This window comes from Schistocerca americana, chromosome 2 (genome assembly GCF_021461395.2).
Source record: "Schistocerca americana isolate TAMUIC-IGC-003095 chromosome 2, iqSchAmer2.1, whole genome shotgun sequence".
In the NCBI taxonomy this organism is placed as follows: Eukaryota; Metazoa; Arthropoda; class Insecta; order Orthoptera; family Acrididae; genus Schistocerca; species Schistocerca americana.
In genome coordinates this window covers 860,812,101-860,834,958 of record NC_060120.1, presented here as the reverse complement: position 1 = coordinate 860,834,958, position 22,858 = coordinate 860,812,101, and the positions used below count along the sequence as shown (strand labels likewise).

Here is a 22,858-nt window from a genome sequence, read left to right as displayed (position 1 = left end):
TACCTCCTCATTAGTTATGTGATCTACCCATCTAATCTTCAGCATTATTCTGTAGCACCACATTTCGAAAGCTGCTATTCTCTTCTTGTCCAAACTATTTATCGTCCACGTTTCACTTCCATACATGGCTACACTCCATACAAATACTTTCAGACATGACTTCCTGACATTTAAATCTATACTCGATGTTAACAAATTTTTCTTGTACGGAAACGCTTTCCTTGCCATTGCCAGTCTACATTTTATATCCTCTCTACTTCGACCATCATCAGTTATTTTGCTCCCCAAATAGCAAAACTCCTTTGTAATTTAAGCGTCTCATTTCCTAATCTAATTCCCTCAGCACCACCCGACTTAATTCGACTACATTCCATTATCCTCGTTTTGCTTTTGTTGATGTTCATCTTATACCCTCTTTTCAAGGCACTGTCCATTCCGTTCAACTGCTCTTCCAAGTCCCTCGCTGTCTCTGACAGAATTACAATGTCATCAGCGAACCTCAAAGTTTTTATTTCTTCTCCATGGATTTTAATACCTACTCCGAACTTTTCTTTTGTTTCCTTTATTGCTTGCTCAATATACAGATTGAATAACATCGGGGGGAGGCTACAACCCTGTCTCACTCTCTTCCCAACCACTGCTTCCCTTTCAAACCCCTCGACTCTTATAACTGCCATCTGCTTTCTGTACAAATTGTAAATAGCCTGTATTTTACCCCTGCCACCTTCAGAATTTGAAAGAGAGTATTCCAATCAACATTGTCAAAAGCTTTCTCTAAGTCTACAAATGCTAGAAACGTCAGTATTGCCTCACGTGTTCCAACATTTCTACGGAATCCAAACTGATCTTCCCCGAGGTCGGCTTCTACCAGTTTTTCCATTCGTCTGTAAAGAATTCACGTTAGTGTTTTGCAGCTGTGACTAATTAAACTGATAGTTCGGTAATTTTCTCATCTGTCAATACCTGCTTTATTTGGGATTGGAATTATTATATTCTTCTTGAAGTCTGAGGGTATTTCGCCTGTCTCATACATCTTGCTCACCAGATGGTAGAGTTTTGTCAGGACTGGCTCTCCCAAGGCTATCAGTAGTTCTAATGGAATGTTGTCTACTCTGGGGGCCTTGTTTCGACTCAGGTCTTTCAGTGCTCTGTCAAACTCTTCACGCAGTATCATATCTTCCATTCCATCTTCTTCTACCTCCTCTTCCATTTCCATAATATTGTCCTCAAGAACATCGGCCCTGTATAGACCCTCTATATACTCCTTCCACCTTTCTGCTTTCCCTTCTTTGCTTAGAACTGGGTTTCCATCTGAGCTCTTGATATTCATACAAGTGGTTCTCTTTTCTCCAAAAGTCTCTTTAATTTTCCTGTAGGCAGTATCTATCTTACCCCTAGTGAGATAAGCCTCTACATCCTTACATTTGTCCTCTAGCCATCCCTGCTTAGCCATTTTGCACTTCCTGCCAATATCATTTTTGAGATGTTTGTATTCTTTCGCCTGCTTCATTTACTTCATTTTTATATTTTCTCCTTTCATCAATTAATCAAAATAATAATAATTTATGACCGGTAACATTAAACTTGTAGTTTCAATTAAAAGAGACACTTCATGTATGGACAAAAGGAAACAAACGATCAGTTGACATGCATAGTGTAGAGAGAAGAAAGTAATTAAAAGAAAAGGGCTTTATTCAAGCTGTGGCAGTGGTGAACTGATGTTCAGTCTGAATTCAGCAATTACACTGTTGGAAGATTGAAAGTCTTTTACATATTGATGTTGCTGTGAAATACTTCATGAACACAGGCCAGAAAAGAGTTTGTAAAAACGGAAAATCCAGAGTAAAACATGCATAAATGCATTAATGAGACCATTTGCTGTTTATTTACTTTAGTAAAAACCTCTTTAATCTTTTAATTTGCAAATTTTTATGCAAAAATTGTACCAAAAATGGCAATTTTGCAATATGATGCTCCACATTGGTAGAAGGTTAATGATTATGAGAAAGGGAAGTGGTACAGCATGAGCTGCATTTACATTGAAATTTAAACAAGTATTTTTTTGTCTCGCTTGTATTCGAAATCTCCAGTCCTTTTAATTCTGCGATCTGCTCTCTACATTTAGTTTCTGCTTTCTGTTTGAGCTTAAACATATGTGGGATTAACAACGGTTGCTCTTGACGTTATGCAAGCTACACAAAAATTTTTATCAACACCCCTTTATGTTGAGCAATATCGGATGTAAAATGCAAGTATGCATAATGGCTTGCATCTACTGACTACGACTGCTACCAGAAGAAGAAGAAGAAGAAGAAGAACTAATAACTTTCTATCTTTTTTCTCTTTTTCCCTTCCAGTCAGTGACAAATGAAAATGAGTCAGCAGCAGAGACATGATTGCTAAAGTGAATGACTATCAAAAAAAATATGAATGAAAAAATAATAAATTAATATTGCATTACAACCATGATTTGAAATGATCTGTGGTAAGTTGCAACTGCAGGAAGTGTGGCATACAACAAGTTGGATGTTAAGAAAGTGTGGAAGTAAGGAACACTACAGAGTTAGGTCTTCCATTCATTGCAACAAAATGGGTAAGGGGAAACTATCTTTATGCAGATGACAGGATTGGGGCTGCTTTCATTCTGGTGGTGTAGGCACACAGTTGACCCACCTGACTGAACTACAGAGCAGAATTTCTGTGGCAAAAGCTTTGTGCTTGCATGAAACAGTTGCAAAATGGACTCTGACAGAGATCTTTTGCATTTTGCTTTGTTACGGAAAAGAAAATACTGTACCAGTGATGTCTATGGAAGTATTGCATTTATCCAATGCTAGCAACTCATGAAAATCCTGGTTTATTATTATTATTATTATTATGAGGAATTAAATGAAAAATCATCAATTTGTTAACTACTTCAGAATTTTAGTGTCATCTTTTGACAATGTATGTGTTACTTTTGTCATAGTTTCTCCCAAGCATTACATTTGATGACTTTATTTCTGTAATCCATATTTTCTGAATCCTGAACAGTAGGAAAATATTCTATATCAGCAATAAAAACTTCTGCATAGAAAATCATTTAGCTGTACAAAAGTACAAACTTCATAAAACAGCATAGTGAACAAATGAGATGAACTCTCAACCCTGAAACAAAAATAAATGCAGAGCTGCATGGCAAGGCAGCAGTGTGCTTAACCCCACCCTGTCGTAGCTATGTGCCTGACTTGCTTGCTCTTTATGGTCAAAAGCAGCTGAACAGCTATGGTCAGTTTCAGGGATGGGCAGATGCAAAGCTGGCCATGCTGCTAAACCACCAGTGTATAAGGAATTATGGGAACTGCTTGTTAACTGAAGAAAGTGTTTCAGCAGAGTGACCAGACTGTCAGTTCGATAGCACCCTATGATTTGGAAAGTGAACTGGGAGGTGGAAAGGCTAGCAAGGGTGCAAATAGTGCAACAGATAATACATCAAGAGTAAACAAAGGACAGGACAAATAATAAGTACGTAAACTGGAATCAGAGGTAAATTAGGAAACTGAAATATTGTAATAAGTGACAGTTTGGTAGGCATGAGTATCAAAGTGTCAGAAGTGGGAGATGCAAAAAGGGGTATGGCAACCATCTTCTTCTCCCCCTTGTAATGCACAGTACCACTTTTCATTCATTACAGAAATTTCATACACCTCTAGACTGTCTGTTTTACATGGGAGATGGTTGGGCGGGTCCCCAAAGAACACTACCATATTGTATAGTAGGTCTGCTTGTTTCGGTTGCAGCAAAGCATTTGTGCCAAATGAATGGCAAACTGTGTGTTCTGAAACAGTAATACCCATGTTTTCATCAAACTCACAGTCCATAGTATGTGTACTATTGTTCATTTTGTTTGAAAGTTTAAATTTTTCTAAATTTTCAGAGAAATATGTTGATTCAAATGTCATATAAATATTGTATTACAATTTTATAGACGGTTTTTGCTTCTTTCAAGAGCATAATAAGTTTTTTTATGCTTTATCCAACCATTTATATAGGCTGATGAATGCCAGGATGGACCCTGGGATAGATCTCATCATGACCTCTGACTTAACTGCAAAAAGTACCCAACATGTCTTTGTTAATCTTTTTTGAAATATTGAAACAATAATTTGGCCAAGAGAAGCTCTACTTTGCCATTAGAACGTAACAATAGTATACGTGCATTTTAAGAGGACTCTCAACAAGGTGACCAATTAATGTCACTGTGGCAATCGAAATCAAATGCCGGTAATTTGTATTTACTGCTTTCCGATTACTACCAACTTTAAATAGCAGACAACACTGTGTATGATGCATCTAACATGTCAGTAAATAAGATGATTCCAAAATCAATTGCATGTAACACTTCAGATCGTTAACTCAGTGCATTACTTCTACTCTCATATATGTAGATGCGTTAAACATACTGTCTGCTACTTCACCTTAAGAGTGATCAAAAATCAGTTAATACTAGTTGATGTCATTTGGTTTTTATAGATTCAAGCAGATCCATCAGCCACTTCACAAGAATAATCTTGTAGTGCACGTTGAGTGCTTGCACAGCAGACAACTTACTCTTAGAAAAGCATCTAGGACAGAGGGTGTACACCATATTACTTAATATGATTTAATGATGTCCAGTATGGGGAATTTGATTAACCCAACTGTTGGTCTATGCTTTGTAAATTAGCTTGACCATAATATGTCAATGAAGCCACAAAAAGGTAGCTTTCTCCCCCCCCCCCCCCCCCCCCCCCCCCCCCCCCCCCCCCCCCCCCATCTTTTGGTGCGTGGTAAAGCATTGAGTTCAAAAAGATAGAAGGGAGATTGACTCACAAAGGAATGAAATCCTCTCTCCATAATTGAATGGCTTGGTTTACCCTTTTTCACAACTTTGTAACTGAGAAGATGGTATTATATATATCATGAACTGAAACTTTTATAAATTAATCTTGCTTTTCTTACATTCACATTAAAAAATAGTCTATTGAATGAATGCTGCCTTGTAATCGTGGTGCAATCTAAGCCCCATCTATGTCTACATATATGTACATACTCTGAAAACCACTCTGAAGTGCATGGCAAAGGGTACTTAACGTGGTACCACCTGCTAGGCATTCTTTCTGTTGCAGTAACATATGGAGTGTGGGAAGGATGACTGCTTAAATGCTTGTGTGAATTTTGTGGTGTAATAAGTCTAATCTTGTCTTTGTGGTGCTAGTGGGATCACTGTGTAGAAGGCTGAAGAATATATCTAGATTCTTCACTTAATACTGATTTTTGAAATTTTGTAAGTAGACTTTCACAAGATAATTTGTGTCTATCTTCAAGAGTCCAACAGTTCAGGTTTCCAACATTTCTGTGATGCTCTCCTGTGAGTCAAACAAGCCTGTGTCCATTTTTGCCACCCTTGTTTTGTATACATACGATATTCTCTGGGACATAATAAATATTTACTGTAAAGTTGGCACATTAAGTTGCAGACAGCCACAACCAAAATGCAGTTACCCTTACGCTTTCAGCCACAGCCTTCCTTGGAAATGGAAACACATGTTTAATCATGTAAGCAGGTGCACACCACCATCTTTGGAAGGTCAAACTCGAAAGCATTAGTCACATAGAGCAGAAGGAGCACCCCGGAGGGGGATGTGAAGGCAAGGGATAGCAGTGTATGGATGGGGGGAGAGAAGATTGCTGTTTGGCAGAGTGTGCAGGAACTAGACTGCCAACAGACATACAGCTTTGGGAGGTTGTGGGGCAGGGAGGTGGGGGGGGGGGGGGGGGGGAGGGGGAAGATGGGCTGGTGCATTGTAATAGAGTCCCACACAAAGAGGGTGGAGATGAAATTGGTGAGGAAGTTATGGAGCAGAGGGGGGGGGGGGGGGGGGGGTGAAAACTGGGTGGAGTGTGTGGGGTGTGGGGACAGTATATTACTGTAGGCTGAGGCCGGTATAAGATCAGGAGTGGAAAATGAAGCGTAAGGGTTATTCCAATCTGCGCTATTTGGAAATACTGATGATGGAGGGGAGGATCCAGATTTGCCGGGTAGTGAAGCAGCCATTGAAATCAAGCATGGTATGTTCAGCAGTATATTGTCACAGGGTGATTTACTTTGTCTTGGCCACAGTTGGTGGTGGCCACTCCTTGTTGTGGACTGCTGGTTGGTAGTTATACCAATATACAAAACCATGCAGTGATTACAGCAGAGCTGGTATCATGGCTACTTTCACAGATGGCCTGGCCTCTGATGGGGTTGAATAACAGGAATGTAATAGGAAGTGTTGGTTGGGTGGATTGGGCAGGGCTTTCATCTGGATCTTCCACAGGCATATGATCCCTGTGGCAGGCAGTTGGGATTGGGAGTGGCATAGGGATGGACTAATATGTTTGGAAGTTGGTTGGGCAATGGAAAATCACTTTAAGAGGGGGTGGGAAGGATGTTGGGTAGGATGTCTCTCATTTCAGGGCATGATGATAGGTAATCAAAGCCCTGGCGAACAATGTGATTCAGTTGTTCTTGTCTAGGGTGGCATTGGATGCTATCCCTTCCAGTTTCCCACTGCCTTCAGATTGTTGCTCCCATTCTATGCAACAGCTGCATTCTGGTCTGAGCTGCTGGAGGTGGGAGTCATCTACGCATGAGGGGTGTGCTTGCTTGTAAGAAGGAATGTATGTTTCCTTTTCTGACGAAGGCTGTGACGAAAAGCTAAAGTGTAAGTATTTTGTAGTTGTGGCTGTCTGCACCGTAATGTCTTCTCTTTACAGTAAGTAGCAATCTATCATTTCTGTATATTGCTGATATTTCAACCTGGAGTTCCGGTGTTTATTGTAATAAATATTCATAGTCTTCTACAAAGATTTAGTGTTTGTGACACGACACAAATCCAAATTCACCAATTCAGTTGTATAAAAAAAGTGGCTATGGTAGAGTCCTGCTTCCCCCTCACCCTCCATCTGCCATGGGTAAATTTGTACGGAATCACTTGTGTGTGGAGGAGGGTGATGATAAAAAAGACCCATTGGGAAGGAATAAAAGTATTATGAAAAAAGAGATTATGGGTTGAGAGCTGGTACTGGTTAATTAAAAAGCCCTATTCATTGTGTTTCTGTGATGCTTATATCTTTGTGTATGAACATGTCTTATTCATTTCTGCCTAACTTGTGAATGAGTCTGTATCATTTGGATAATGGTTAGTTTGTTGACTGTTCTAATACTTGATAGCAGCAAAATTTGCGTCTTGAGAAACAAGTGAGGACGGTATCCCTTCTCTATTTCCTGCATTTTTTCTGCTAACATTGCTTCTCACTCTGGTTCACAACTTTTAGAAATCAGATGCCTTCAGGAAAAATAGTACATTGGCATCAACACCTACCCAAAAACCCTTGCAATCTAACGATTCCATACTAAAGCTGTACCACACTGGACTCACGTCTGGAAGGACGACAGTTCAAACGATTTAGGTTATCTGTGATTTCCCTAAATCTTTTCAGGCAAATGCTGGGATGGTCCCTTTGAAAGGGCATGGCCGACTTCCTTCCCCATCCTTCTCTAATCCAATGGGATGGATGACCTAACTGTTTGGTCCCCTCCCACAAACCAACCGTACTTTAGTATCAGCTGCAACTCTGTTGTTGGATCTGAGCTGTGCCTGCAGCAGCTGTGTAAATCATACAGTGTGTTGCAATGTAAACTATACCTGTGTTACGTGTTTACGTGGTAATTATTATTTTGTTATGAATTATCTATTTATTTAATCGTGTCTGAGCTAATTAATAGCCTATATATATATATATATATATAGTTGCTTACAAATATAACCAAATAATAGTTATACATTCATATATACATTCATGATCTTCACATATCGTAAGTCGCCATTATTGTCTATAGCAAGGCTCATATCTCTCTCCAGTGTTTGGCACGCTTCACTGTGGCGTCATTGGCCAACCACAGGTTTTGGAAAGTGCATGGGGCCAGCAAGGATGGATATGTCAACATTTGTGTCACCATTTGTTTTCCTCCACATTGGCAGGGCTCTTCTTCGGCGTATGTGCACTTGAACAGGTTATCCTTTGATCTTCCCATTTGACACCTAAGTCTATTTAGGCTCTTCTAGACTTGCCATTCCAATTGTGATCCAGCAGGAAGTTTTTCTTTAATGTTCCAACCTTTCAGGCTGTTTTTATTCAATTTCTGTTTCCACATTGATTCTCTGGTTGTAGATTGACTTTCGTTTAGTGGACGTTCAACTTTTATAAAATCTTCCCTAGATTTAAGTCTTGCCACCACTGGCTGATGTGCGCACAGGGAATGTCTTCTATCTTCACACTGCCTACTTCGTTCGGCCATCACCAACATTTGCCATCTGATCTGTGTGTGTGGTGGTGGCGGGGGGGGATTCCAGAACACACATAAAGGAGATCATAGTTTGTAGGCTTCAGGCATCCCGTAATTAATCAACATGAGTCATTCAGTGCTGTATCTAGCTTCTGGGCATGTGTCGATCTTCTCCGTATGGGGCATGCATATTCAGCTGGAGCAAAGCTCAATGCCAAGGATGATGCACTTATAATGTCAGGATTTGCTCCCCAGTGTGAGTTGGTAAGTTTGTGGATTATACCATTCCATGTGTTGACTTTCACTCTAGTTTTTTCTACATGTTCCTAGTAAGACAATGTTCGATCTAATGTGATACCATAATAAACTGGGTTTGGGCAGTGTGTAAGTTTAACTGAGTTCCATTCCAGTTGAAATTCCCTGTTTACTTCCTTATTGTTCAGATGAAAAAAACAAGTCTGCGTCTTTGCTGGATTTGGTCAAAGCTGGTTCCTGTTGTAATATTCAGCTAGTACTTCTAAGGCATCTATTAGGTTTCTCTCAATCTGTTTGATTGATCTGAATTGGTAGGCAATGGCTATATCATCAGCATAGATAAAACTTCTTGTCATTGGTCCAACTGGTTGGTCATTGGTATACAGATTGAAAGGTAGAGGGCACAAAACAATACCTTGTGGGAGCCCATTCTTCTGGTTCCACCAGTGACTTCTTTGCTCATGAAATTCCACATAGTATCTTCTGTTGGAGATCAGTGATCTCACAACTTCAGTTTCCCATCATTTTGAAAATTTTTCCCAGGAGGATTTTGTGCTTTATTGTGTCGTATGCTGCTGATAAGTCGACAAACACCACACCAGTTTTTTCTCCCTTCTCAAAACCGTCCTTTATGTGCTGTGTTAGGCTGAAGACCTGGCCAGTGCAAGACGTACCGGGTCTGAATCCTACTTGTTGTGGAATGACTTGGCTTTCTAGTTGAGGTCTTATTTTATTCAAAATAAGACATTCATATACTTTGAAAGGGCAACACAGCAGTGATGTTGGACAATAGTTCTTGGCATCATCTCTTGATTTACCCTGCTTTGCGGTAGCTACTACCTTGGCCTTCAGTCGTAGCTTAGGTACTGTCTTGTTAGACCATCAGAAAATAGAATTGTAAGAGCTGTTCATTAGCTATGGGCCCTATGCTCTGTACAAATTCATTAATGACGCGATCGGGACCTGCGGCCTTCCTGGGTTTCAAGAACTGATAGCAGCTTCCAATTCTGTTGAAGTGAAATATGGCTCAGGTGGTATTTCAGCCACTTGTGGCCTCTTATATGAGGTGGCAATCTTGCTGTTCCTGGTTGGTTTACAATTCAAAAGGAGCTGATGCGTGATTTGATTAGCTGTCACAGAAACCTGATCCTTGGGGGCTGCCAGGTCGCTAGACAATCGTTTTATGAGGTTCCAAGCTCTTCTGCTACTATACTTCATGTCAAGACTCTCCAGCATATGTTTCCAGGTCTCTTGTCGGTCTTTGCTTATAGTTTCAATCAGCTGATCCCCAAGTTGTATTGTTTCTTCACTGAAAGGGTCCTGGCTGTACTGCTCCAGGTATTTGTTATATATTTGTTTCATGTTGTTGGAAACTCCAGGAATGTAGTGTGTTCTATAGCCTCTGGGTGTGCCGAGTCTAGCTGATCTTTTAACAGTTTGGACGAACTTTCTGTAGTTTTCAGTGTTTGACGGTAAATTTACGATTTCCATATATAGCGTGTCCGCAAATTTTTTCCAGTTAGCCATTTTGAAGTTAAAACTTCTTTTGAAGGGTACTTTTTGTGGCACTATTATTGGTCTAAAATTTAGCACTATTGGTCTGTGTTGGGTCTTTGGGACAGGGTTGAGAACAAATTTATTGTATGACCCAAATAAGGTTTTGGAAACAAGTATACCCTCTCTTCGATCTTGCACTGTTGTATGATGCAGGCTATTTCTGATCATGGATGAGATTCAGCTTGTGTTCTTCTGCCCAGCTTTCCAATAATTCTCTGGCCTCATTTGTGCCTTAGTAGCCCCACACTCAACTGTGACAGTTAAAGTCTCTCATTATTAGCTGTGGGTGACAGATATGTTGGATGAAAGCAAACCTTTCCCATGGTGGTTTATATATCGATGACACTGTAATGCTTCCGATAGTAACAGAAATGATATCTATGTTGTTAACGGTGTTAACTTGTATACTGGATACTTAGATTACGGGCCAAATAAATAGAGCACTTCCATATTAGTCGTGAGGGCACTCTTTCACCAAGGTCATCCCAGGAATATTTGGACAGCATTGTGATGGCCCTCTATGTGTCTCTTGGAGGCACAGGACGTCGCAGGAATGAAGCTTACATATGTTGGATATAAGTTCTTCTTTTCCCTCAATATTGAGACATATGACTGTCAAGCATGGGTCTGAAAATGGCATTTTCTTCATTTTAGATTCTGAATACATGTTGTTTTAGACATAGTGTATGGAAGGATCTGCTGGTATGTACCGTTGTCCAGGGGACGCCCGACTGTACTTTTACAATCGTCTAGGGGGCTCCTTTCTTGTCCCCCATTTTGTTATGATGATGATTGCAATAAAAAAAATTGCAATCCAATTTTGTTATGATGATGACTGCAATAAAAATGACTGTGACAACAGCATTCAGGGAAAGGCTTCTCATTGTCAGCAACAGATGAAGAGAATATGAGAGGTGGAAGAACTGATATTCCACTCTTGGCCACCACTTTAGCTGTTTCACACTGTAATGAAATTTAACCAAGTTACTAATGTTGTGGTGTTAAATGTTGTATAACTCACAAGTAGGTTTTTCAGAGATTTTAGATTAGTGCTTCCTGCCATTTGTAACTGATGAAAGCTATTTGGAGTTGAGAAGTCACAAAGCCAAAATGATAAGAAACAATAGCAATGAGTATCAAACTATGACATAATAACTGACATATGAGTAATTTGATATATGTCCTTGTAATACATTGGGAATGATATAATATTCAGAATTGACACATATTTTGTAGCTTTTGAAGGTCATTGTTATGGACCTCTGATTTTTCAGCTCTGTTCTGTAATGTAGTGTATAAAGAACTGCATACAGTATTCTATTTCAGTACATCTACATATATACCCGACTCGCCACTAAGAAGTGTGTGGCAGAGGGCACAGTTTGCACCAAAGTCATATTTCTCCCCCTCTGTTCCACTCGCGGATCGCGCGAGGGAAAAACGACTGTCTGAACGCCTCAGTACAAGCTCTAATCTCCATTATCTTTTAATGGTGATCATTGTGCGATTTTAAAGTTGATGGTAATAATATATGCTCTACATCCTTTGTGAAGATCGTATTTCAGAATTTAGTGAGCAGCCCCTTCCGTTTAGCACGCCATCTATCTGCAAATGTGTCCCGCTTCAATCTTACTTTCTATGAGATTTGTAACGCTCTCACGATGGCTAAATGTACCAGTCACGAATCTTGCCACTCTTCTTTGGACCTTCTCAATCTCTTGAATCAGACCCAACTGGTACAGTGAGAAAAACTAAAAGACAATAGGAAATCCTTGCAACAGCAGTGTCTGTTTCTAACAGTACTGCAAGGTTTTGATTTATTACATTCAGTTTGAGTCCGATTCCATTTATCACAGAAACAGATTGGAAACAGACCTATGAGAAGATCATATATACAATTTTTTGTCATTGGAAGGGAATGAGAAACAATTTTTCAGACATCAGAAAACTGAAACTTCCAGGCAGTTTAAAACTGTGTACTGGATTGAGACTCAAACTCGGGGCCTTTGCCCTTTGTTGGCAAGTGTTCTACTGACAGCTACCCTAGCATGATTCATAATCCATCCTCAAAGCTTTACTTCTACCAGTCCCTCATCCTACATTCCACCAGTACCTCATATCCTACTTTCCGAACTTCAGTTCTGAATTTCATTCTTGACCCAGCATAAAATTTTTATCCACCAGGAAATTTCATATCAGCGTACACTCTGCTTCAGAGTGAGGATAGCATTCTACATAAGAAAACTGTTTGTGTGTATTAAATGATTGGCTGATACTTGGTGTGTAAATTCTTATGACTTTATGCAGGTTACAAGGTGGTTGAGATGAATGCGAGTGACGATCGAAGTCCAGATATATTCCGAAATCAGTTGGAAGCTGCCACACAAATGCGGGCTGTCATGGGTGAAGAACCACGTCCAAACTGCCTTGTGCTGGATGAAATAGATGGAGCGCCAGCCGTAAGCCACTCTTTTTTTAAGTCATCTTTTCCTCTTTAACCTACATTGTTGTGAAGTTTGTACAGAATATGTCTTTCTTGATGTCTTCTTGAGCTGTATTTCAACTGACAAAATTTTGAAAATTTTGGTATAGCTATGTGAAGGTTTGCCAAAAGTCACAATACCTTTGATTTTTGTTTCAGTACTTCTTACAATTCAGTACACTAATTATGTTCAATGTTTTCAGAACATATTTAAGCCTTTGGGCTGATATGATTTCTTCATCCATGGAAAACTGGTGTATGTGTGTGTGTGTGTGTGTGGGGGGGGGGGGGGGGGGGGGAGCAGGAGTCTGATATGATCTCATCATTCAATATGAATTAGCTTCCACAAAGAAATATCTTGAATTTTATGAATAGATAGCAGTTACAAGACATCATATGTATGCCATCGAGTGGATGACACAGTAGTTTGTAGCATAGTTTACCAATTTTAGTCATGATACAGTAGTGGAAGATTGGTGAGAAAGAAAATCTTCTTCGCAAAATAGGGTAACTTTCCACCAATTCTTTGTTAAATTTTTTCCAATGAAGTACAATAATATGCAGCTATGAATTTTGTTTAGTTTAAAAATACGCTTCATACTTACTTTTACAGCTTGTTAAATGTTTTTTGTGTTGTGGGATCATTCTCAGCAGTCTTTCGTACCTTTGTCTGTACACTGCAATCTTGAAGCTGTGTAGTTAGGCTTTTACAGGATGGTTTTGAGCCTATCTTCAGGCACTGCCAGATCTGTTTTTTCAGCACCTCCAAGACACTTCCCCATTGGTCAAATAAACCTGTGACAATTCATGCTGTTATTTTCCGTATACATCCAATTTCTCTGGTGGCTGAACATTCCCAAGAAAGTTCTTAGCAGATCAGGTGAAACATAAAGTTTGGAGAAGTTGAAAAAGTGTGTGACATGGCCTAATCACACAGAAGATGTTTACCTCTAATGACTATGTCCATGAAAGCCTGCAGCATTTTATGTTATTTGGAGCATGTTGAAGTAGGAAGTTCTGTGCTTTAATTGGTTCTTGCTCTCTGACTGAAAACAATTTGTCTGCATTCCATCAACTACAAAACAGTGGTTCGAAATTTTACTTGCATTATGACTCAATATGTTCGTCCACTCGTGGGGAAAGACTGTAAGAATTGCATAACTTTTACTTTCGGTAAACTCTGAGCAATTCTGTTATCCATCTTGTTAGGAGCTTACTCATAGCTAAAAGTTTGTGCATAATGTTTCCATAGTTTGTGGTATATCAGTCTTCTGCATTCCAACTTAGTTTCATGTGGTCTATCATGTGCAACCTTCAATGATGTAGCTTTCAAGGTTCAAGGGTCAGTTAAGAGCAGAAGTGCCAAACAGATCTTGTTGCTATTTTGTTCCTGTGCCATGAAGATTATGATAATCTAAGGGGAAGTAAAAGCTCCAGTAGTACTACCACTATTTGCTATTCATAAATTATGTTGTCTACACTATTTTGCTTTTTTATTGTGTAACATATTTTTGACAGAGTGATAACACTGAACATGTAAGTTAAGTTTGTGTTGATGATATAGAACGTTTGGGAACATGCAGGAAAGAGAAACAGCGAATGGGATAGGAGCTACTAAGTTAAAGGTTGAGAAAATAGTATGGGGCAAGCTGGAAGGGTCAAGACTAAGAATAAGAGAAAGAGGTAAGGAAAGTTTGAGACAGGTGAGGTAATATGGAGGAGAAAGTAACTGCGAAACTGTAAAGTTGGCATGGGGACTGAAGAGTGGAATGGGGTGGCAACAGGACTTGTCTTAAAGGCCAGTAGATGATAAGGCTCAGGAGAGACTGAGCTTAATGGGACTGTGGAATCAAATGAAAAGCTACCGGCATAGTTCTCACTTACGGAATTAAGAAAAGCTGTTACTAGTGGGGTATCCAGATGGTGCAACTCATGATGCAGCTGTTGTAATAAACCACGCCATGTTGAATTGCATGCTCCAGAACTGGATAGGGAAGTTAACAGATAGATTGCTTGGAATCATAACTATGTAGAAGGCTGTGCATAGGCAGCAGTGAAGTTAAAAACCAATGTGGCTGCTTACACAATTAACTGTATGTTTAATGTGGTATTAATACTAGGGCAAGGGATAAAACTGCAAAAAAAAATATTTGGGGACTGAGAAATAAAATTAATGAATTAATTATCTGCATAGATGATTTAGAATCCTCAAACCCTGCTGACATAATCTGCCTCTCTGAACATCATGTGACCACTAGTATAGAACTTTTAACTGTTACAGGATTTAGGTTAGCGTCTCACTTTTGTAAAGTAGAAATGGAGAAAGGAGGAGTTGCCACATTCATCAGGAACTGTCATTAATTTAAGAACATAGACATTCATAAATTTTGCCCAGAACAGCATATGGAAGCATGTGCAACAGAAGTAGGATTTCATAAAAGATCCTTCTTAATATTAAGTGTATACCGAGCACCTGCTGGTAACTTTAATCTGTTCGTAAACCACCTTGAAGCTGTACTGGCCCATTTAACAACCAAAAACAAAGAAATAGTGATTGCAGGTGACTTCAATGTAGATTTCCTAAAAGATTCTCCCAATAAGAATTAGTAACACTAACATTCAACTTAATTCCCATTGTAAAGTTCCCCTTTAGGGTAGCCAATTGCTCACAAACAGCCATTGATAATATCTTTATAGAAAAGTCCAATGAACAAAATTATATTACAAAACCAATAGTCAATGGCCTCTCAGACCATGACATCCAGTTCCTTCTGTTAAATGTTAATACTGAATAGTATATAAAATCTTTTAAATCTGAACTCAAGAGGGTAATCAAAAGCCAAAAATTGATTATTTTAGAACACCCCGCAGAGACATTCACTGGAGTGATGTTTACAGTGATCATGGCATGAATGTAAAATATAACACTTTTGCTAATAAAGTGCTTACCTTTTTTGGACACTGTTTTCCCCCAAAACTAACCATGGTTAGAGCAAAGTCTACAATGAAGCCATGGATTACTCAAGGAATAAAGGTATCATGTAAAACAAAAAGAAAATTGTGTCTGTCAATCTGAAACAGTTCTGATGTTGATGCTACAGCAAATTACAAGAAATACTGTGAAATATTAAGGCATGTAATATGGACATCAAAGCAAATATATTACAAGGAAAAGATAGTCATATCAGATAACAAAATAAAGACAATATGGGGTGTGGTGAAGGAGGAGACCAATAGAACCAGAGATGCGTATAGTGTTGCAGAACTTTTTAACAAACATTTTATAACTGTTGCTGAAAATATAGGGTTGTCAGGTTCTGTAGATGCTGCTGTGGAATACCTCAGACCAGATATTTCAAGTAACTTCTATAATATGAAATTGACCCTCACTACCCCAGCAGAAATAATGTCCATCATAAAATCTTTAAAATCAGAAGCATCTAGTGGGTATGATGAAATATCAACAAAGTTTATTAAAGAATGTGATTCTGAGTTAAGTAGCATATTAAGCTATCTGTGTAACCAGTCGTTTATCAGTGGAATATTTCCTGAATGGTTGAAATATGCTGAAGTTAAGCCAGTGTTTAAGAAGGGAGATAAAGAAATAGCATCAAACTTCTGTTCAGTTTCACTTTTGCCAGCATTCTCAAAAATTTTAGAAAAAGGTAATGTAGAACCGGCTTTATAACCATCTTATCACAAATAACATATTGTCAAAGTTGCAGTTCAGATTTCTAAAGAGTTCTGATATTGAGAGGGCTATCTACATTACAGTGAAAATGTACATAATTTGTTTGACAAAAAATTGCAGGCAACTGGTATATTTTATGATATGTCAAAGGTATTTGACTATGTAAATCACAATATCCTTTTAAGTAAATTAGAATGTTATGGTGTAACAGGAAATTCTGCAAAATGGTTAAAATCTTATATCTCTGGCAGATAACAAAGGGTGTTATTAGGAAAGAGACATGTATTAAGCTATTAGGCATCATCCAACTGGGAACTAATTACATGTGGGGTCCCACAAGGTTCCATCTTAGGACCCTTACTTTTTCTTTTGTGTATCAATGATCTTTCATCAGTAACATTACCAGATGACAAGTTTGTTTTGTTTGCCGATGATACAAACATTGCAATAAATAGCAAATCAAGTGTAGTTTTATAAAGATCGGCTAATAAAGTATTTGTGGACATTTACTCACTGGTTCCTAGCCAATTCTTTGTCACTAAACTTTGAAAAAACACACTACATGCAGTTCAGGACTTATAAGGAGTGTCCCATGAGTAAGTGCATAACATACAATGACAAGAAGATAGAAGAAGTGGACAGTGTTAAATTCTTGGGACACAGCTTGATAATAAATCCAACTGGGAGGAGCACACCACAGAACTGCCGAAGCATCTAACAAATCTCTATTTGCTATGCAAATTGTGTCAGACATATGGGATATAAAAATGAAAAAGCTAGCATATTATGCTTACTTTCATTCCATAATGTCATATGGGATGTTTTTGGGGTTAATTCATCAAGCCAAGCTAAAGTTTTCCGGGTACAAAAATTTGCAATAAGAGTTATATGCGGTGTGAACTCAAGAACATCCTGCAGAAACCTGTTTATGTACCTAGGGATACAAACTACTGCTTCCCAATACATTTATTCGTTAATGAATTTTGTCATTAAAAATATATCACTTTTTCAAACCAACAGCTCAATTCATAGAATCAATACCAGAAATAAGAATAATCTTCACAAGGACTTAAAGTCACTTACTCTTGTACAAAAAGGTGTGCATTATTCAGGAACACACATTTTCGATAATTGCCAGTAGCCATAAAAAGCTTAACAATCAATGAAATTCACTTTAAGAGAAGCCTAAAGGATTTATTGGTGGCCAACTCCTCCTACTCCATTGATGAATTTCTCAGTAGAATCAAGTGATTTTTCTACATCATTTCAGTGCAGTAATGTGTTTATTGTAAATAAGTATTGTAGTAGTTCTACTATATGTTTATTACCTTATAAATAATTTTTTTTTTTTTTTTAAATTTTAAATTCAGTGCATTAATGCAATCTTAGTAAATGTGTGTTTGTAAAATTATTCTTTCATATAGTGTCCATATAAAAAAATAATAATAAAAAAATAAATAAAAAAAGATGATAATTCCACTTGGGACCTGTGGAAGGTACATTAGCTTATTTGTTTCAGTGGTAAATATTTGTCATGTATTATTGTTGATCTTCACTATGGATCAATTGGAATGAAAGTAAATCTAATCTCTAATCTGCAAGGTGACTTGGGATGCGCTTCTAGGAAGGGCCTTACACCTGTTTCTTTGATAGCAATGTGTGGGATGAGACAGGTAGTGGTGTAGGAACAGAAAAGGGTACTTCACATAAATTGAATGGCTGATAGAACACCATTTTTAGGGGAAGATATTCCACATTTCAAGACACAATGAGAAGCTCAAGTGTGTGTGTGTGTGGGGGGGGGGGGGAGGAAGAGGAAGAGGAAGAGGGAGAAAGAGAGAGAGAGAGAGAGAGAGAGAGAGAGAGAGAGAGAGAGAGAGAGAGAGAGATATTCTAGTAAAAATGTACACTCAAGTTATTGAAACATTGTACTGTGCATGTATCACCTGTGATACATAGGAGTTCTGTCTTGTATTAAACTAGTATTTACTTCTGTGAATCTACCCCCTTTTGTATGATTTACTGCCATTGATACTGCATTACATATCTTTTTTTGGTTGCTTTGGGTAATAGTCTTGCTTTCTTATATGACTTTAAGGCATCAATTGAAGTTTTGGTGAAATTCGCCACGGGAAAGGATGTTGGAAAGAAACGTGCAAAGAAGAAAGCTACACCAACATTTCTGAAACGCCCAATTATCTGCATATGCAATGATGTTTATGTACCAGCATTACGTCCACTCCGGCAATTAGCATTTGTTATACACTTCCCTCCAACTGCCTCTGCACGGTTTGTACTAAGAAATTTATAATTTTGTTTAAGTTTGACATTTTGTTGCGTTTTTTTTATATTTTTCTTCCTTTCTTTGAAGGAGTCTTCCAATTTAAATCCTGTAAGGATTCAAATATCTCAGTTTTGAAAGCCAAGAGCCTAAAATTTTTGAAAAATTGTTAAATTTTCTAAATAGGTGAACATCCTGTAATTTTGCATGTCTGCATTTAGATGGTCATAAAATGCTGACCACTAACCTAGATGGGATTCATAATGTGCATTTCTGCTTTCATTTGTTTTTTACTGTTGTCTGACCAGAAATTTGTTTTATGCAGCTTTCCTCATGTCTGTCAAGTCTCCGAAATTCTGCATGTGACCTATATGTAGGGTGTAGCAGAAACAATGACATATTTATCAAGCACAAGCCTTTTGTGGAACACTATCTCCTATAGAGTTTACATTGGTACCAGTACATAGTGCAATTAAAAGCATTACTAATCAGTATGAGTCATTGGTCACAGGAACATAATGTATTCACTGTTGGAATGTTTTTCAGATGTGGTGGTAGTGTCATATGTTTCGGTAACATTTTGACATTGGTTGTATTCAGAAAGTTCTGACCCAATAGTAGATTATGAGATGGGTTCAGTGGTTCAGAGCAATAGCACCTGCAGTGGATAAGTTGCCATCTAGCATACCACAAATGGTTGGTATCCTGAACAACATTGCAATAGTGACTGTTACTTTTCTGTCCAGTGCAATCAGTTCATCAACATTCGCAAGTCCTTAACATTTTGGACAGAAATGTGCAATGGATGTTGCATCTGAATATTCACTCCCATCCCTAAAAACTCCAGGTGGCACTACAGTTATTACCCAGAGATTAGCAAACATGTCACAAGCTCTGTACAGAGCTTCTGGATATGGTCGACACTCAATCCTTTTCTCAACAGTTTTATGCCATCTGACAAGGCCCATTTTCCTTAGTTGACAGTGTGAACAAACAAAACTGTAGGTGCTGGGTGCCTACCAGTCCTCATCAAATGCATGAAAAACTACTTCAGGTGCAAAGGTTACTGTGTGGTGTGGCATGTCTGCATAAGGTGTTATTTGTTCATACTTTTTTTTGAGAATGATGCAGGTGTCACTGTCATAGTGACACCAGATAGACATGTTGTTATGTTGCAACAGTCTGTAATGTAGGAAGTCCATCATAAGAATAACTATATGCAGTCACAGTGGTTCCAGCAGGATGGTGAAACTACTCACACAACCAGAATGCCTATGTCAGCCGTGTAAAAGATGTTTCCAGAGCATATTGATTCCCAATTTGGTGATGTCAGTTGGCCACCCCATTCGGCAGATTTTTTGACTTGTGCCTTTTTTCCGTGGGGATTTCTTAAATCCAAAATGTATGCTAACAGGCCAATATCTACTAAGGACTTGAAAAACAATATTCCTGTCACAATCGAGGCAATAACAAGTTACACACTTGATTAGGTTATGGAGAGTATGCGTGTTCATGCCAAAAATTGCAGCACCATCGGTGGTGGTCACACAAAGGACATAATTTATAAAAAGTGACATCTCTGATAAAATAGTATAAAGTGTTCTCTTGAATGGACAATGTCCATTAATAATATATAGCTGTGTATCTTCAGGGTCAGAAAAAATGTTTAAAATGCGAGTGTGTCAATGTTTCTGCTGCACCCTGTATAAACATACCCCTTCTTTTAGTCAAATTGTGTCATAAAGCTCTTTTCTTCCAATTCAGTTCAGTACCTCTTCATTACTTATCCACTCTACTTACCTAATCATCATCATTCTTCTGTAATGCCATATTTCAAGAGCTTTCTACAACTTATTGTAATTGTTTATGTTAGTTGTCTTTAAATCTGTGCCTTACTTTGTTTGTGTCCTGTGTAGAGGAGGACATTCTTGCCTCATATTCATAAACGTCTGATGAATTTGTTTAGTGTAATATTATGTAAAAAAATTACTGCACTGAGTATTTTCATAGGGTTACTTTTGAGGAGTAAAAGTAAGAGTTGTAGCTTCACTCTTTCTGTAAACAATACAGGTTAAACAAGTGCCGGCCGGAGTGGCCGTGCAGTTTCAGGCACTACAGTCTGGAGCCGAGTGATCGCTCCGGTCGCAGGTTCGAATCCTGTCTCAGGCATGGATGTGTGTGATGTCCTTAGGTTAGTTAGGGTTAATTAGTTCTAAGTTCTAGGCGACTGATGACCTCAGAAGTTAAGTTGCATAGTGCTCAGAGCCGTTTGTTAAACAACTATCAGTTAAAATTGTTACTTTTTTCACATTGAAGCAATCATTCTTCTTACTGAAACAAAAGAATTACCTGCAGAAGTATGATATTGCAACATCTTCGGAAATGTGGTTTTTGATATTCTGAGTTCTTTCATTAAGACTTGTAGTACATTCTCACTACTTTCTTCAGATCCTTTCAAAATATTTAGAAAGATACATATGAAGTAATGGCAGAGATTGAAGGAGAGGAGGAAAAAGAAATACAAGTAGAGATTAACACTACTGATGGAATCACTGTGGAAAGAGAATATCTTGCAATACTTACAATCATTTTATACTAATACTGTATCTAGATTTATTCTACAAATCTAAGAACGTGGATTGATATCATAATTTTACTTCAAAAAATCATCGGTATTGTAGCTTTGAACTAAGATACACATAAAATTGTGTTTACTGCTTGGTTACTCCAAAAATGCTTTCTATCCTACTAGTTAGTTCACTGATTCAAAACTATCATCCATACATTCATTCATATCTTGCACTATCTTGTTTCATAAGGACCATATTTAAAGAAAACCTCCAGGAATGTAGAAAAAGTCAAGGCCTACATCAAAGAAAGAAGAGCAGCTGGCAGCTTGAATTAATTGTGTTGATCCATTCTATCCATCTTTATTTATTCTCCATCATTTCTCTTTCCACAGTGATTCCATCAGTATTGTTAATCTCTAATTGTATTTCTTTTTCCTTCTCTCCTTCAATCTCTGCCATCACTCCTTATGTATCTTTGTCAGTCATTCTTATTTTTGCTTCTTTCCCTTCACCTTTTTCTTATTTCTCATTGCTTTCTTTGTTGGATTAGCACCAGTGAGGAAAAGAAGCACATACATGAAAATAACATGTATGATACCTTTCTTGATAGTGTAGTAGTTTCAAAGTTTTGTTTGTATTGTCATCCTTATCACTGTTTATTCACAGAATTTATGCAAAGTTTTAAGGCAAGTTTCTAAGTATGCAAGTTTTAAAGTACAGTTTCAAGAACAGAGGTGAAAAATGTTTAATGACATGTGAGTTTTTGCTATTATATTGTGAATAGTAAAACTGCAGTTATCGTTTCATACAGTTGTGAACTTATTTGAGCCAAAACAAATAATTGTAAATATAAAATAAAAAAATTGAGGTATTTTGAGGTAGAATTTGCTAAAGACTTGGATATAAATATGGCACAATGATCCAAAATTAAATTTAGTTTTTTAATGAATACGTTGTTACTTTTTTGACAGACTAGCTCAAAGATTGCTAGAAATCTGCCGGAAGCAACGAATCAAAACAAATATGGGAGCGTTAACTGCTCTTGCTGAGAAAACTAGGAATGATGTAAGGGCTTGTCTGTCTTTCCTGCACTTTTTTAAGATGGAAAAGAAAGAAATCAGACTTTCAGATGTGCAGAAATCTAATGTTGGCCTCAAGGATATGCAGAAAGGTTTGTTTACCGTGTGGCAAGAAATATTTCAGATCCAGCGACCAAAAAGGTAAGTATTTAATACATTACATGCAGAGTTTCATATTATGTTTTTAATGTGTACTGCAGCTTTTAATAATCATATTTGTTGGTTGTAACAGAAAGTTTGTTGAGACTAATAAAGATGATTACAAACTGGAACCAATGCCTGAACTTACTTCACCAGAAATGAAATTTGGAGAAACCTCAAAAGCATCAAGGTAACCTTAAACTCTAAGTTCTATTGTTGTCATCTGTTTCATCCATGTGTTTGCTTCTGCATATTGATGTTTGACATGTGCTTTCAAGGGTATTGAAACTGAAGAAAGGATACATCAGTGTTGTTCTTTGCTTAATTAAGTATAATTATTGTAAGTAACCATTATATATTTGAAGATGTTATCATCATCTTAGTAAAACGTCAGAAAAAAGTAGTGAGTCTTGGAGATAAAGTGACTGACTAACATTCTTCTATTTTCA

General features: G+C 37.9%; 1 protein-coding gene across 2 annotated transcripts in view; it reads left to right on the top strand.

Annotated features, from left to right (window-relative positions):
• LOC124594958 (chromosome transmission fidelity protein 18 homolog) overlaps positions 1-22,858 on the top strand; it is a 467,415-nt gene that overhangs the window by 51,224 nt on the left and 393,333 nt on the right. For both annotated transcript variants that reach the window (XM_047133468.1, XM_047133467.1), the window contains exons 10-13: positions 12,473-12,624; positions 18,437-18,627; positions 22,161-22,409; positions 22,501-22,599. In XM_047133468.1, coding sequence (XP_046989424.1) covers positions 12,473-12,624; positions 18,437-18,627; positions 22,161-22,409; positions 22,501-22,599 — 691 coding nt within the window. The remainder of the gene's footprint in view (positions 1-12,472; positions 12,625-18,436; positions 18,628-22,160; positions 22,410-22,500; positions 22,600-22,858) is intronic.